We start from the raw sequence: 16,765 nt of genomic DNA on the forward strand, positions 1-16,765 counted from the left end.
AGTAGTCTTGAGATATTAGGAGCTCCCCTATCATGTTGGGGACAATGGAGGCACCTTTAGGGGTTGCTCAACTTGGGCAAGAACCCTGGACAGAGGTTGGTTGCCAGCAGGTCAAGCCTCCTCAAAGGCTTTCCTTTTTATCGCAGATTTCCCTGAGATGGCCACATCTCTCCAACTCAAGAAGACCATATTGGGGTGGCTGAAGCACTAATCATGTGGTTCTGACCCCTCTTGCAGGGATTTGAAACTGGACAACATCCTTCTGGATGCAGAAGGTCACTGCAAGCTAGCTGACTTTGGGATGTGCAAGGAGGGGATTCTGAACGGCGTCACAACCACCACATTCTGTGGAACTCCTGACTACATCGCACCCGAGGTAAGACCATGTGCTAATCACCTTCTTCCACCAGAGCAGAGGCAGGGATCCATTCCCATGCACTGGGGTCACTTACTGGTGCTGGGGGAAGGTTCTAGAAAACTAGGATAGATTCTGAGGGAGAAGGGAGAAAAGGAAAGGTAGAAGGTTTGCTGATTTCTCCGTAAGGAAGTTGACGGTGATAAGAGAGATACTGGGCAAACTGTGAACAGGCCATTCCCCAAACCTGGGCAGGTCCTTCCCTCTCAGTCCAGAACTACCAATGAAAGTAAGACTAAGAGAACTTTGTAGACTTCTATCATTGTTTTCACTTCTTAATAACCGGAATAAAGGAGCACCATCGATAAAGGCAGCAGTTAGCTTCTTCATTGGCTGTAACGCACCTACAGTAAAACCAAGAATTATTTGCCCTTCCTAGTGGTGTGGCGATTCTGCATAGCAGGTGCACAGGGTCAAGCAGGAAGAGGAAAGCTCTATGTATATCTGATACATATAGATCAGAGATGTCCACTGGGAGCCCTACTGATGGGCTGCCTTTTGTAAAGTTGTCTGGATGTTTTGTTCCTCATCAAGTATTTGCTTCGGATTTCTCCAAATCAATCTTACCTAGGTTGAGTGATACCTAGTGTGACATGATTCCAATTTAGGACAAAGTATATCACAGATGCTTAATAAAAATGGACTTGAGGGTTCTGACACATGTAAGATGGGAAGGAAATACCAATCCCCATTAAGCACTGCCCGTGGTGGGTAGGTGTTAGCCCATTCAGATTTCATTTCCTTTCAGTGGCATTGTTTGAGCACCTGCTAGACACAAAGCAAAGTGGGGATAAAGAATTGGCTAAACACTCATCACTCTCCTAAAAGAACTTCTGGTCCAGAGGCAGTGGCAGATAAGTAAACAACTAATTAAGCAGAATAAATAGATATGAGAGACAAGATGGTATCCTCAGGGATAAGGGGAGTCTTCTTGGAGCACCTGGTAGATAAACTAAGTTGTCAAGAATCAGCAGGATTTCCTTTGGTGGTAGGGAGTGGGAAGCATTCCCGAAAACAACAAGGAAGATTGGGGTGGGGGCAGGGCAGTACAGGAGGTTCAGTATCCCTGGGCTCTGAATCCTTTAGGGCAGAGGCTGTGTTTCTAATCTGAGTCCAGGAACCAGCCCACAGATCAGGCTTTTAGTCATGGTTCGTTGAATGAATAAATGCATTTGAACTTGTGACACTCCACCATGAACACAGTTGAAGGGATGAGACTATTCTTGGCCTTGTCCAGAAAAGGAAAATAGTATAGCTATTTATGGTAATAGATAAAATTAGGAAAAAGGATCAAGGAAAGTGGTCTTTTTCCTGTAGGCTCTATAGACCCACTAAGAGTTTTCCATTGGAGGGTGTCCAGGTTTCTCACACCTGTCCCAGGACGTAGATAGGCAACAGCAATATAGCTCAGAAGACAGAGAGTGAGGGAAGGTCAGTGAAGAGACTTTTCACAGACCGGACAAGACATGGGGGGCCTGAGGAGAGATGTGAGGATGTAAGAGTTGAATTCCCTTAGGACCTTTATCTTCTAAGAGATCTGAAAGGAGAGATTTCAAAATATCTTCCTTAGTAGGAACACTAGGAATTTAATCTTTGAGGAGAAATCAGCAAAAGTGAGGGCTCTCAATTGGGACCTTCTTTTTTACCATCTTCCTCATTCATTTCTTATCATCAGAATACTTGGTTCCAATTCCTCTGTAAGCTGATGCCAGAGACAAAGGGTTAACAGGCCAGCATAGTAGTTAAGGACCCAGCCCAAGGCAAACATTCACTTTATGATGAACAAAACGCCCACACAACCTTCATGAAAGGCAGTCCATTGATGAGAGTCACAATGAATAGGGCTGATCTCTCGGTCTATAAGGAGGCGCAGACACTGTTCCTTCCCATTCCATCTTTATGTCCGCAGTGCAGAATCTCCACTATGTGTGCAATGCCAAAAGCAATCCCTGGTCTTCCTGTAGGCAAATTACAACTGATAGAGACACTGCTACTTTTATCAAGGGCTATGGGGGAGATTAGATGAAATTATGCCTCTAAAGCATTTAGCCTGGTGCCTGGCCCACAGTGAGCACTGGGACAATACGTAGTAGCTCCGTCACCATCATCACTGTTGCTGGCACGTGCAGTGTGGGAAAAGCACAGTCCTGAGAGTTGAGTTTCCAGGCTAGACTTGACCACTGATGCCCCCATGGGACCTTGACCAAGTCACAAAATGTTTTCAACCCCCCAGCTTCCTCATCTTTCAAATAGGAATAACAATTCCCACCCTACCTACCTCATCAAGGTGTTATAAGAATCTAATGAGATTAGAGCATGGAAATGCTTGAGAAACCATAAGCCTCTATTCAAACAGGGAGGGGTTGTGAGGCGCCTGGGTTAACCCTGAAACCAGAGACACCTAATGAGGCGCTAGCTCATCTGGTGCTAGCTCTTCCCCAAGGCTTCTCTTCCCACCATGCGACCTGGGCTAGCCCTCACTGCACCCCCTCTCCATTTCCCATGCCCAGCGCGTGCTCCCCAGGAAATGGCAGCCAGCCCTGGGTATGACTGGCGCCATTAGACCCAATGCCTGCCCTTCTCTTCTACCCGGGCTCTGACCAATTCAAGGGGGTAGCCACCATACCAGGTGCCCTCCCGTGGTGTGTGAAGCCTTGCCCTTCTCACCTCTCCATTGTTGACAAGCTGGTGAGAAAGCATAAAATTAGGGCCAAGCCCGAAAGGAATTTTACAAAAGATGCCTCCCCAAAACGGAAGGCTCTGGAGTGGGCCTGGGGAAGGGTGGGCAGGGCCGCTCTGTGGTTTCTGCAGAGCCGTCCAGGCTGAGCACACATGGGCCACCTGGAGGTCACCTCCCCACCACCCTGTGGAGGCACTGAACCCAGATCTTCCACCTCCTGGAGGCTGGAGGGTGGCCACCCTGGCACCCCAAGCCCCCTGAACCCAAGAGAGAAGGAAGCACACCCGGTGAGACACACACTGGGGCACATGTGGCAGCCAGTGTCCCGAGTGCTGCAATTGGCCTGGTTGCGGGGGAGCCGGGGGTGGGGGGCGTTGCTCAGAAGCATGCTAGAACCCTTATGCCTGGTGCCTTAGAGACGCCCAGAGGGAACAATTGACCATGAAAAAATAACCAAAATCACGGTAGTATATGGAAAGTGCCTAAAGATCTTAGGGACAGGAAAGGGTCTTAGGATGTCAGAAGATAAGAGGAAAGCTAGGGGAATATGAGAAAGCTTTCTGGACAAGATGGGTGATAGCGATGCCCTCAAAACCAGCAATGCCATGCTGAGCCGCACAAGGTGTTGGCTCATTCATGACTGACAGAGCCACTCGCTGGCTTTGGCTTTGGCACAGAGCAGCATTACTGGCTTCTTGGGACAGCAGAGCTTACTGACCCTCAGATACCATGTGATGACCACTGAGCTAAGAGACCAAAGATACTCACCAAACAGAGTGCCAGCCCCAAATAATTCAAAGATGGCTGCATTTGCTTGCATTTCTTTCCATTCTAAATTAAAAGGATTCTTAAATTCTTAAATCATGCGTGCTTTTAATGTTTTCAAAATGATTCCTCCCAAGTCTTTTTTTACTTAATCCCAAGCAATCTCTAGTCTCTAGAGGGGTGTTTTGAGAGACCATGGAAAGCCCTGGTCCTCACAGTCAGCATCCTCTTCCCTGGCTGTCCTGAAATCTGAGAACTTGAACTGGAGCCTTGCTCTGGACAAGTTCCCTGTGAAGTTACCTGCAAACTGACAAGACTGTTCATGGCCTTTGCCATTTTGGGGAGAGTCCTGGATGCACACCCCTTTTAGGACATGCACCCCACCCCTGCTTGTCCTCTGTCACCATCACTTTGGGGAATTCTCCATAGAATTACAGAGCTGAGAGAAACCAGGAGAGGTCATCTCCTCTGCCCTTCTGTTCTTGGGCAGCACCAGGCCTACTCCTGCTCTGATAAGAGGAGAAGATAATTATGGGATGGGGACAGCACTTCATAATCCCTTCCTTAGCAGTGGGGACAGCGCAGCATTTATTTCTACCCTGAGCCACACATAGACCATTGACCTACCACGTACTTTATATACATGGAGACCAAAGCTAACAGAAGAAAACTTGGATCTCCTACCACCTTCCAATTATCTGGAGCTTTGTACTTTGCAATATGCTTTCAAATCTTCCACCTTGATTCATCTTACAAGGTTGAGCTGAGAATCTGAGCTTCATCGGATGAGGAAGTCAAGTGAGTGGCTCCAGATCACCCAGAAAGAACTTAGCACCAAACTTGGAATAGAGTGGAAACATCCCGATCAGTCTTCCATCTCTTCCACTGGAACCCATAGCCAGTGCTCCAGAAAAAAATAGGATCGGGGCAATTACTCACTTTTCTGAAGGTTCTGTAGTTTCCTAACTTTAGGTGGCGTTTCTCCCAGATACTGAAATTGTGATTCATTTTTTAAAACTGCAGTCCCCACACGCCATGCAGGAAGGTGATGGCACAGAACATTCCTCAGCCACGTGTCATACATGCGTTTAACATAAATGCATTCAACTGTGCCTGCAGTCAGAGGAAAAAAAGAGAGACTGAGAGCCTAGGTGAGAGAAGTGACTGTTGACAAAGATAAAGCACACTGGATGATCAAGGAGAGGATTTGATTGGGGCTATTGCAATAAGGAGAATGTCTCACAGAAAGTGAAGGGGCCTGGGCTTTGCAGAGGCAGGCAAACAAGAGATTCATCAGTGGGTTTTATGGGAGTCGTGAGGAACGCTGGAGATGGGTTTTTTCCTTCCTGGAACATCCAAAAACATAGTCACCCTTTGTGGTTAGAACACAAAAGGATGGGGAGACTTATTGACTACAGTTTCTTTTCCAAAAGCACAGGACTCAGGTGAACCTGACATTGTCACAGTTTAAAGAAGACTGACATTCTGTTCACCTTCTCACTGTGTGCGCCACGCTCTGTGCTCGGTGTGAGACGATCCTTGTTTGCTCTCAGTCGTTCACAGCTTGCTTATGTCTCTCTCAGTCTGCATCTTGCTCCTCTGACCCTGAATTTAGTGTCAAAAACACTCATGCATTTTTATATGGTCCTAAGCGCAAGTCAGGAACTTCATCTGCTCAAAGAACAGGATCTATTCCCACGGGAGGACAGGCTGTCAGTGTTGACTTTGGAGGAAAGTTGATAGCCCCCAGCATCGCACGTTCTAAACTCAGTTTTCACTGAATTGGCTGATTTCGAGCCTAAATCATACCAGCCTGGGCCCTGCTGTGCAGAGAAGCAAGCTGGAAATAACGAGGCAGTTCACACAGCACTTGAGGCAAGGGCGGCCGTGGGTGGGGATCGTTGGCGAGCCCTGACCTTGCCCGTTTCCTCGAATAGATCCTGCAGGAGTTGGAGTACGGCCCCTCGGTGGACTGGTGGGCCCTGGGGGTGCTGATGTATGAAATGATGGCTGGGCAGCCCCCGTTCGAGGCCGACAATGAGGACGACCTGTTTGAGTCCATCCTCCATGACGACGTGCTCTACCCCGTCTGGCTCAGCAAGGAGGCCGTCAGCATCCTGAAAGCCGTGAGTCCTCGCCCTCCCCCTCCCCCTCGTGCCTGCTCCCCTGGCCTCTGTCTTCTCCCTCTGTCCCTGTCACTCCTTTCCCATCCCATGAGACCTTTCGCTATCCCTCTCCGCCCGTCTCTGGCCCACGTCTGCTGCAGCCGAATGGTAGGCAGTCACAGTGGGGAGCTGAGGCTCGAGTTGCTTTCTGTGGGCCAGGGATGCGTTTGTGTTTCCTGAGAGGGAGCTCTGCATTTCAGAGGGAGCAGTACCAACCCAAACCGTGCCAGGATCACTTCTGCCCCCTTACACACCAGGAACTGGACCCTGCGTCCTCCCCTACCACCCGCACCCGTCTTCCTCTGGAGCCTGTGATGGACAAGAGGGAGGCGAGCACAGTGTATCTGCATGCATGACGGCATCTCTGTGGCAGAAGACCTGATCAGAAAAGAAGTGTCCACTTAGGGCGTGGAATCCATGCGCTGGATTCAGACATGACAGAGAGACTATCCCCAGCCCTGCAAATAATCCCTCACACGTGAAACGCTCAGTACTGCCTCAGCACAGCTCTTTCCGCCATGTAAGCCACTTGTGCTAGGGCAAGTACGTGAAGCTCCCTGACCTCCTTGGAAAGCTGTAAAAGCTGGGGTGCAGGGAAGGTGAGCAGAGCAGTTGACCCTCAGGGTTGAGGCATGACCGAGGTGACAGCCCCAGAACCTTGACTTCCAGTCCTGACTTCTTTCACCCACCAGAATGCTCCAAAGTTCAGTATTTGGCACATCACATTCACCAGATTTCCCATATCAGGTACCCTCTCAACTGTGATTTACTTGTTCTTTCAATGCACTACCAATATTTACCTAATGGCACGTTTTTTACAAAGAAGTTCTATATCACTGTCATAAATGGAAAATCAATATCATTGCCATAACTAATTAACATAAATCATCATATGAAATTGGTAAAAAGACCTAAAATCACTTTGTAGGTGTCTGGGAGCACACATACCATATTCTGGAAAATGCCACATCAGAGCATGCTATTCTCTTCCGCAGTTCTTTTTTTCTTCCTCCTTTCTTCTTTCCCTCAACTCATCAATTTCCCTCCCCCCCCACCTTCTCTCCCTCCTAATCAATAATTTAATGACCTATTTTTTTTTTAAGAGAGCACAAGTGAGGGAGGGGCAGAGAGAGGGAGACAGAGGATCTGAAGGCTGTCGGCGCAGAGCCCCACGCAGGGCTCGAACTCCCAACTGTGAGATCATGACCTGAGCCGAAGTCAGACACTCAACCGACTGAGCCATAATGACCCATAATGACCTATTATTTATTGAGTGTTTCCAATGTGCTGGACATCATGCCTCATGCTAAGTAAGCATTGGTGGCTATAACAGCCAGGGTCCTGCTGGATTGGTTGACTACAATCCAGCAGGCAAACGTGGGCAGTAAATAAAAAATAGATCCACACATAGTCACCACTGGGATGAAAGCGGTGAAGGAAGCAGATAGAATATGTGTATTCACTCACCTAGTGTGTGCCAGTGAGCATCTATTATGTACCAGGCACTGTGTCAGATGCCGGCTAAGGAGAAACCTGCAGGCAGCACCCAAAACACCCAGAGTACCAGCCCAGCAGAGCTGATCACTCGCCCGGTGCCCTAAACACCAGCCCGGCAAACCTTCCAGTGAGCCCCCTGCCGGCACCCCCACTATGCTCTTTCATTTTGGCCAACCCGGAGCAGTGTTTCTCAGCTAGGTGTGATTCGTTTGGCAACGTCTGGAGATGTTTTTGCCATCACAGCTTGGGGTGGGGAGGGAGCATTGCTGCTGCTGGTATCTAGTAGGTGGAGCCCAGGGACATGGCTAAACATCCTACCGTGCACAGGACAGTCCCCACAACAAAGATGTACCCCACCCAAAGTGTCATTAGCACAGAGGTTGAGAAACTTTGACCTACAGAGATTCAGAAGCTAGAAGTTGTGCCTGTGTCCACTGATCCGTGAGGGCAAAGTCTCTGAGAGAAGGCATTTCCCTGTAAGAGCTTCTGGCTCGGGAACATCTTCTTGAGATGTTAAAATCTATATGTTTGTCAGTAGCCCTTATACTTTGTCTCCCAGAAGTGGAAGGACAGGAAGAGCTAAGGAAGTAAGGAAGAATCTTTACTCCCTTGGCCTTGGAACACTTTACTTCCTCACATTCTAATCCCAGGCCAGGTTTGGGACTGGCCACTGAGCTCTGTCTCTGAGACCTGCTGCCTACATCAAAGTGGTGCAGAGCTCTCGAGAAGGCCGTTTGCATCATAGAGTTATGCAGTGCACAACCTGTGCAATAGTAAGTGCTGATCCTGCTGCCTTCCTTCCTTACCACTGTGCTCTAAGGCCCAGCGTTCAGCCCCCTATTTAGTCATTTAAATGTACTGAGTGCACAATAGAAGCTAGGCACTGAACCAAATGCTGGGAAGATGGGACTGATTCCTATATCCTAGAGCTCACCAAGGGTAAGGGATGTTTAGATAAATTATAATTTTTTTAATTTTTTATTTTAAGAGAGAGAGAACATGAGCGGGGAAGGCGCAGAGACACAGGGAAAGAGGCTGAGCTCCACGCTCAGTGTGGAGCCCAACATATGGCTTGATCCCAGGACCCTGAGATCATGGCCTGAGCTGAAATCAAGAGTTGGTCACTCAACTGGTTGAGACACCCAGGTGCCCCTAGATAAATTATAATTAAAAATTTTTTAATGTTTTAATTTATTTTTGAAGGAGAGAGAGAGAGACAGAGCATGAGCAGAGGAGGAACAGAGAAAGAAGGAGACACCGAATCTGAAGCAGGCTCCAGGCTCTGAGCTGTCAGCACAGAGCCCGATGCGGGGCTCAAACCCACAAACTGTGAGATCATGACTTGAGCTGAAGTCGGACGCTTAACTGACTGAGCCACCCAGGCGCCCCATAAATTATAATTTAACTAAAAGAGAAACATGAGGTCCCAGGTCCCTACAGGGGAGAGAATCTGGAGAGGCTTTAACAGAGGAGGCAGTATTTTGCCTGGTTCTTAGAGGATACATAGGGACTGGATATGGGCATTATAGGTGCAATAAAGGATACAAAGGCCTAACCGGGTAATCTTGGTTCAGACTGAGAAGTTTCCGTGTGCCAAACTGAGGGGTATGGACTTTATCCTATGGGTGTTACGAATCAGGAGTGTTTAAGCAGGGGTGGCCCTCTGCTGACTTTTAGATTAGGAGGGCAAGGTGTGCATTGGTACCATTTCTAACTCCAAACTGCCCAAAACCCCTTAAGGCATTCTCTTACCTGTGGCTCTCCCAGCTCAGTGTCCATGTGCTTTGGCTTCAGGGACACCAGGCAAGAGTCAGCAAGAGGCTCTCCCTGCCCAGGAAAATCTCCCTGAAGATGAAGCCTGAAATTGTATCAGTATAAATTTATTCCTTTGGATTATGGTTTGTCCTCTTAAATTCCTTTGTTTAAATACAGGCTCTCAGCCTTCCCCCCTGTAAAATCTAACTCTTTGTCTCCAGCTCACGTGCACACACACACCCCTGCCCTTATTTTGGGTGGCTATCAGAAATATTTCCACCTACCAGCACTGATTTTTTTCAGTTATATGGTACACATCTGCTCAAATTACTTGCCATCAGGACTGACTCACTTAACAGGAATAAGTTCACCTGGGTGTGTGGGGAACTATCAGGGATACAGATAAAAGTACAGATTTTAACATCTGGGGAAGCTGCCTCCAAGCCAGAAGCTCTTCTCACAAGGCTAAGGAGGAAAACACATCCATGTGGTTTACCAGACAAGCAGTAAACTTTTCCTTTTCTTGTTTTTTAATCAGTTGATGTACATGGATATTTTATGCTAGAGGTTACAAATTCAAATTAAAAAAAAAAAAATGAGAGAGTCCAGGAAAAGGAGAAGTGGAGGGGGTGCCTTTGATAATTTACCTTGACATGAATATCTGGTCCTCTTTCCTTACCTCAACAAGGACTGTGGACCTCTCAGCATGAGTGAGTTTATCTTATCTCAGTCTCCCCAACTAGAAGACTTGAGAACCTGAGGAGAATCAGGGAGTTAGTAGTAGCCTGAGTTCCTAATCCCAGCATTGTACCTTGTTGGCTGTTTGATCTTGGCCAAGTTAATTAACCTCTCTGTGCCTCACTTATAAAATAGGGATAATAATAGACCTCAGAGGCTTGCATTTGAATGAAATGAATTAATTTATATACGATGTTTAGAATGACGGCTGGCATATGGTAAATTCTGTATAAGAGTGAAAGAGTACCCTGGGGCCCCTGGGTGGCTTGGTCGGTTAAGCATCCAACTTCGGCTGAGGTTGTGATCCCACAGTTCATGAGTTCAAACCCTGCATCAGGCTCTCTGCTGTCAGCACAGAGCCCATTTTGGATCCTCTGTCTCCCTGTCTTTCTGCCCCATCCTGGCTCGTGTGCTCTCTCTCACTCTCTCTTGCTCTCGCTCGCTCTCTCTCTCTCTCTCAAATAAATAAACATAAAAAAAAAAAAAAAAAGTGCAAGACTACCCTGAGGGGCAGAGTCCCTCAAAGTGCAGGAAATAAGCTTGGGAGATGGTCTTGAAGCTGTTGCCGTGGCTGACTTTCATCTTTCCCTCACAGCCTGTCCCTGCCAAGCCTTTGTCACTCATTCTGTTATGCCCTCCTCCCTGCAGTTCATGACCAAGAACCCCCACAAGCGCCTGGGCTGTGTGGCGGCACAGAACGGCGAGGACGCCATCAAGCAGCACCCGTTCTTCAAGGAGATCGACTGGGTTCTCCTGGAGCAGAAGAAGATCAAGCCGCCCTTCAAGCCTCGAATTGTAAGTAGGGCCCCAGAGCCCATTCCACACTGTGCGTCGGGCCTGGGTGTGCAGAAAAAGCGGTCTGGGGCACGTGACCCAAAAATGCCCAGCCAAAATGACAAGGGCAGGAGGTGGCCGAGCCGCTCCCCAAAAGAGTCTCCTAGCCCTCAGAGTTTACTGTCAAAAATACATAACCTAGAGCCATAACCAAGATGCTGATTCGTATGGGACACAGAAGACTTTTAACTTTAACAGAGATCAATTGATTGATTTCAATCAAAAGTTACAAATGATATGAGTTGGCCGTGTATGGTGGAGATTTAAGGTTTCTTTATAAACAAATGGGTTTGCTTTATAACTGAGTCAATTTAAAGAAAAGTACTAGGTAAATAAGAGTCACAGTCATGGTCATTATGTGGACTTAGTGCAGCGTGAGAAGGTAAGACCCAGTGCCCAACACCTGGGGAGGGCTGTGCTGCACCAACCCTGGGGCCGAGTCTGTAAGAGCCTGTCTCTGTAGGGCTCCCCACCTCCCTCTGCCCCACTGTCCCTGCTGGCCTCCCTCCGGCCCAGCATACACCTCCTTCCAGGTTCTCAGCCCTGTCCCAGTGATGCCTGTCGGAGGGGCTGCAGGAAAGGGTGTCAAAGCTCAGCTGTTAGAAAGAGGAATCAGCAGAGGCCATGTCCTAGCAGTGACCTTCTGCTGGAGGGAGGCCTTCTGGTCAGCAGGGCTCTCCTTGAAGTTGAGAGTGTGCATACAGGCCTGTGTAGGGTGAGTATCCCAAGTCTGCTGGCTTGTGGCCTGATGAGGCAATTATTCAGACTGAAAATTGGGGTATCCAGCTGGCTAGTATGCTGGGAGCAAAGGGGGTATGTAATATTAGGAAATTACAGGCCAAGAGCCCCGGAATGCTGGGACCGGGGTCCTGGGCAGGAAAGACCTGAGACCATCCAGTCAAGCCTCAGTCACCCCACATTGTGTCATGCAGCCCCCTCTCCCTCACCTCCAAGTACAGGACGGACCCTCCTGTGCTTTGTGAATCATCACAGAGGAATTCTGTTATATTCCAGGAGGTTTTCTGGGGAGCAGTTACTGATAGTGTTGTGAAATGTCCCAAGTAGAAAGCAACTCTCAGCATGGTCCAGGCTCAGCCAGTCTAGAGCACGGAAGGTTGACTGTCCCTGGATGCTTGATTGGGTCACTGTTCCTCATTTGCTTCCTCCTTTGGTTTTTACGATTTTCACTGGCTGGCACACAGCTCGGAACAGGCTAGATTCAGGCTCACCTTCTTTCTTTGTTAGCATCACCTTCGCTCCTGCCCATTTCCCCCTTGGCTCTGGGCAGGGCTCCCTGCACATGCCATCGTGCTCAAAGGCTACCCCCCTACCCAGAGGGTCTCTGTGAATGGTTTACAAGGACAAGATCAACCATGTCCTGGAAAAAGCAAGGGGAAGTAGGAAACCAGAGACCAGGTGGAGAAGGAGGGGAAAACTAAAGACTCAGATCCGAGGATAAAATGTTATTGCAGGTTTAGTCTAAGGTAATCTACCCAAAGCAAAGTGGGAAGTAGAGCGAGGTAGAGAATCCACCTGACAAAAGGGATCCCAGGGCAAGAGCAGGGACAAATCAGTCAGCACAGGTCTGCAAAATGACTTACTCGACTCAAAGCTAGGCTTATAGAGAGCCAGACAGGACTGGAGGGGCAGCTCTTCCTGCGGGTGTGGGGCCAGATGACAGGGCAAGCTGAGGGGACCGTCAGCAGGGGGGTGCAAAGGGAAGAGTGGGCCTGGGGTAGGGCGGAGGCAGGCACCCAAGTCTTTGCTGAGAAGCCACAGGGAAGCAAGGAATTAGGGAGAATCTTTATGATAAAAGGCCCAAAGAAGTTTTAAAGTATGGATTCATGGAGAAGTCTCTCTCTGGGATAAAGAGAAGGCAGAACATGGCTCAAACCCAGCAGAGGAAAGTGCTCTGAGATTTCAGGGGCCCTGCGAAGCTCCTGTCTCCAGAAGCCTGTCCCTAAGGCCGAGCAATAGCAGGGATTCCTCCCGAGGCTGAGACCCTCTGTCTCACCTCTGAGCCAAATGAAAGGGTAGACCCAAGAGAAGCGACGCTTTGAGCTGTGCCTGGCTTCCCCCGAGTGAGGGAAGGGCGTAAAGAACAAGCGTGAGGTTTCTGTGGGCCTGCAGGATGGAGAAGGAGCCAGACACAGAGGAAGAAGAAGAAAAGGGTGACACGGGAGGCCAACCCATGACCCAGTCCACTGGTAGACAGGCCTCACCCAGCCTGGACAGGCAGGGGTGGCCGGCCCGGCGTGCAGGTGCTCCTGTGGGCCAGGGTGGGAGAGGGTCCCTGGGAACCAGCAGCAGAAGTACATCTCTGGGTGAGGGGGTCAGGCTGACCTGGAGGTCAGGTGGGACTCCACCCGGAGCACAAGGGACCCGTGCTTCCCTCCCTTGGGTCTCTCCCGAGCCTCCAGTGTGGGACAGGAGGGCAGGACTCTGCTCGCTTCCTTTGCCGAAGGGCTCAAGTAGGCTTCCTGGGGCCAGACCATCCCCTGAAAGGATGGCAAAGAGTGAGGGCAGGGGCTGTTCAGGAGCTCCCAACAATGTCCAACTGTCTGAGTCAGCATTCCCAAAGACTTACCTTACCTCACACGTCACCTTCTGTGCAAGTCCCTACTCACCCCCACAGAACTCCAGAGTTATCCTTAACACTGTTGGGGGTTGGGGGGGAGGAGGCAGGAAGAATGTTTATCTGGCTGGTTTGAATTCCGTTTGGAAGAGAGAGGCCATCCGAAGGAAGGATAAGAAAGGAAACTTCCATTGTGCAACAGGTGTCTCTGGTCACATTTTGAGCCGAATAATGTTCCATACAGAGTTCTCAGCTACAGGTCTTTAAAGATGTATTCAAGTTCTTTTAAGTATCTGATCTCATTTATATCCTAGAGATTTGTCTCTGGAGAAATATCAAAATGGGAAAGAAAAGAATAGTCTACATCTCCTTAGCAGGTTGGAAAGGTCTGCCTGAGACTGCTCCTAAGTTGAAAGCTCTTTTCTGAAAAATGTTGACGGTACCACCCTGAGTCCTCTATGGGCTTGTTCACAGCAGAAATGAATCTTAAGTTGAATTCAAGCCCACCACAGTGACAAACATACTCTAGTTCCCGTGTCTGAAAGCCTTGCAAGACCCACGTGTAACTCACACAAGGTTTTAAGAAGCCAACACCCACCTCTTACTAACTCAGGATTAACCCTGGGGGAACCACGGGTAGCCAGGCCCTCCTGGCTCAGATACCAGCAGTGGGGGTGGCTATGCTCTGTAAGTAGGGCCAGTTACCAACAGGCAAAATAGATAGCCACCCATGAGTGGTCACGGGAGAGACACTGGGGGCTGAAGTGCATCCCACAGAAGTCACCTTCTGTTTACAGGGGAGGGGTTCCATCATAAGATAGGCTGTCCGCCGGCTGAGGGTGTCACATAACCTTAGGGCACATCGATGCCCTTTGAGAAGAGCTGAGAAGGAAAGGGTGTGACAGTGGGAGGAAGGAAAGTTGCTTTGGAGCCTGACATTGGGAAGAAGTGGACAGGGCAGTGTGAGCTTCTTGGATCTTAGAGACAGACAGCCTCCTTGAGAAGGGAGAGGACAAGTGTGCGAGCCTTGCAATTTGGCGATGGCCTCAAGAAGACACGGGGTGTGTGTTTTAGAAGGCAGTGAAACGAGATACACAGAAACCCTCTAATCTCCTCATGCCAACCCCCCGCCCCGGGCATTCAGTCACAGAGGGAACCCTGGGGCTCCTTTGTCTTGGGCTAGCTCCACTAGCTCCTACCCACGTCCTGTTGACATCACAGCAAAATGCCGCCACCCCCAGAAAACAGCCGGATAGCGACCACCCCACTGGATGAGCCGGCCATACCGAGTCTAAGGGCCTTGGGGGTGTCCTGCCTGTCTTGATTCAGGAGGGAGTTGGTTCTGTCTGGTGGGAGGTGCTGGAGTGAGGCCAGGTGAGGTCACGTCATCCAGGCACCAGGGCTTAAGAAGAGCCAGGAAGGACTCCGTGGTATGTTTTCTGCATCTCCGGACTCTTCCCGCTCGCGCGGCAGGGATGAAGCTCCTCCACGGCACAGCCTGTGGTGGGAGAGCAAACCTGTACACTGCCCAGGCTGGCTCTGCTGAAGACTAGGTTGGCTCAGTCGCCCCCGTAGGGGCTGAGGATATGGAAGGTTCCCAGGCCTGGTTTCTATCCCCTCCGTAGGAATCCTCGTCCTTCCAAAGATCTCACCGAGATTGTCCAGATCCCTAGCTGGCTGCTGGCCTCTGGTCCAGTTCCCTCACAGACCTCAGGTGGCTGCTGTCCCCTCCAGGCCTTTACCTTCTCGAGAGGTTTGCTAAGCTTAGATTTCTGCTCCCTCGCGCCTGAGCCTCCCTGTCTAACCCCTGCCCTGACTCACCAGCTGTCATTAGTCCGACTGGATTGCCTGCCTTCAGGTTTAGGCCCATTTGCACTAATCCCCACCTCGGGACATTTTTCAGTGGCCTCTGCTTCAATGTGGGGATTTCGTCTCGTTCGTCCTGCCAACTATCTTGTATTCTCCCGCCCTCACTTTCCCTTTTATATTCCTCCTGTCTACCCTCTGGCCACCCACATTTGCAACTGATTTTGCACGAGTGATGTGCCGTCAACACCAAACCAAAGACTCTGTGCCACCCTTGTATTCAAATCGATTTCTGGAGGTGGCTGGCCTCACGGCAAGGGCACACAGGGTGGGTGGCAGGCACCCCAGCAGCGCTTGGGGGGCTAGAGAAGCCAGTAAGGCTGGAGCCAAGGCCTTTGATGCTGGAAAAAAATCTCCCGGCATAGAGTTCATTCATCTGTCCCACTGGGGATTTAATTCCAAGGTGATGGCATCATCCAGTAGCCAATAAATGTAGCACATTTTGCTTTTGTGTTACTGGTGAGCTCACCTTCTTTGGGGACCGCAGAGGGCAGAGTGATGGGTTCGGTGTGTTTGAACGGCATCATGTGACCATGCGGATGTTGGAGGTATTTTCTCGCTCCAGGCTTCTTTCCTGGGCACTCCTCTTGCACCCAAAAAGCATTAGGCTCCGAGATTATGGCTCCCAGGGCTCCAGCGCTGGAATTGGGGGAAGCCAGTGGAGGCGGGAGAGATCTGCCTCCCCAGAAACCTAGCTATCCTCAGTGAAAGCCAAGGGCAATGAGGGAAATGCCGGCCAAGTAAACTTCTCTTTGTGTACGTGTTCTCTCTTTTCAAGTTTGCTTCAGTGTGAATGTCCCTCTTTAAGGTAAGGCCTCCTGAATGGGGAGTCTGTCCAGGTAGGTGAGCCCTCTCAGGCCCGGTGACATGGAGGCCCTTCCAACCCCATGATCTGTTTCCATCCAGTCGTCCACACTGCATGGCGGGACCCTCAAGGGAGGCCTTTCCTGCATGCTCCTGCATGACCGGGCTGTGCTGAGAGAAAACCGGGAAGTGGGTTTGAGACCCTCACAACCTCACCAACTTAGCAGCCTGAGGAGAAGCCCTGCTGAGCAGGCAAAGGCAACCCTTTCCCCTGAAGCTCGTCAACCCACCCAGGAGACCACCTGTTAGTGGGCCCCATGAAGACAGAGTCCCAGGTGACCAGCAAAGGCTGTCCTCCTCCTCCACCTAGCAGAGCAGGGACGGGACCCGGCCAGTGCCTAGAGACATCAGTGAGGACATCCCCCCGGACTGTGTCCAGGCCAGAGTGGGAGCCCTTCGTCTCCAAGAGGCTGCAAGGTCCTGCAAAGAGCCAGGACACCAGTCCAGGCCTAGAGGGCATCATGGGAAATGTCCAGGAAGCTGTTTCTGGCAGTTGGCCCAGGTAGTGACATGGCACAGTGGACCGGTACCGGCTTTGACCGCAGAGAGACTTGGGTTGGAAGAAAATTGCTGTCGTGGGTTAGCCGTGTAAGCCCAGGAGTTCACTTCAT

General features: G+C 50.0%; 1 protein-coding gene across 5 annotated transcripts in view; it reads left to right on the forward strand.

Annotated features, from left to right (window-relative positions):
- The window catches only part of PRKCE (protein kinase C epsilon), a 497,130-nt gene that overhangs the window by 458,043 nt on the left and 22,322 nt on the right, over positions 1-16,765 (forward strand). For all 5 annotated transcript variants that reach the window (XR_006215687.1, XM_042981318.1, XM_007097856.3 and 2 more), the window contains exons 12-14: positions 238-376; positions 5,798-5,986; positions 10,664-10,810. Coding sequence is in view for 4 of the 5 variants with exons in the window: in XM_042981318.1 (XP_042837252.1) it covers positions 238-376; positions 5,798-5,986; positions 10,664-10,810 (475 nt within the window). In the remaining variant the exon portion in view is untranslated. The remainder of the gene's footprint in view (positions 1-237; positions 377-5,797; positions 5,987-10,663; positions 10,811-16,765) is intronic.

The sequence above is a fragment of the Panthera tigris genome, chromosome A3, assembly GCF_018350195.1.
Source record: "Panthera tigris isolate Pti1 chromosome A3, P.tigris_Pti1_mat1.1, whole genome shotgun sequence".
NCBI lineage: Eukaryota > Metazoa > Chordata > Mammalia > Carnivora > Felidae > Panthera > Panthera tigris.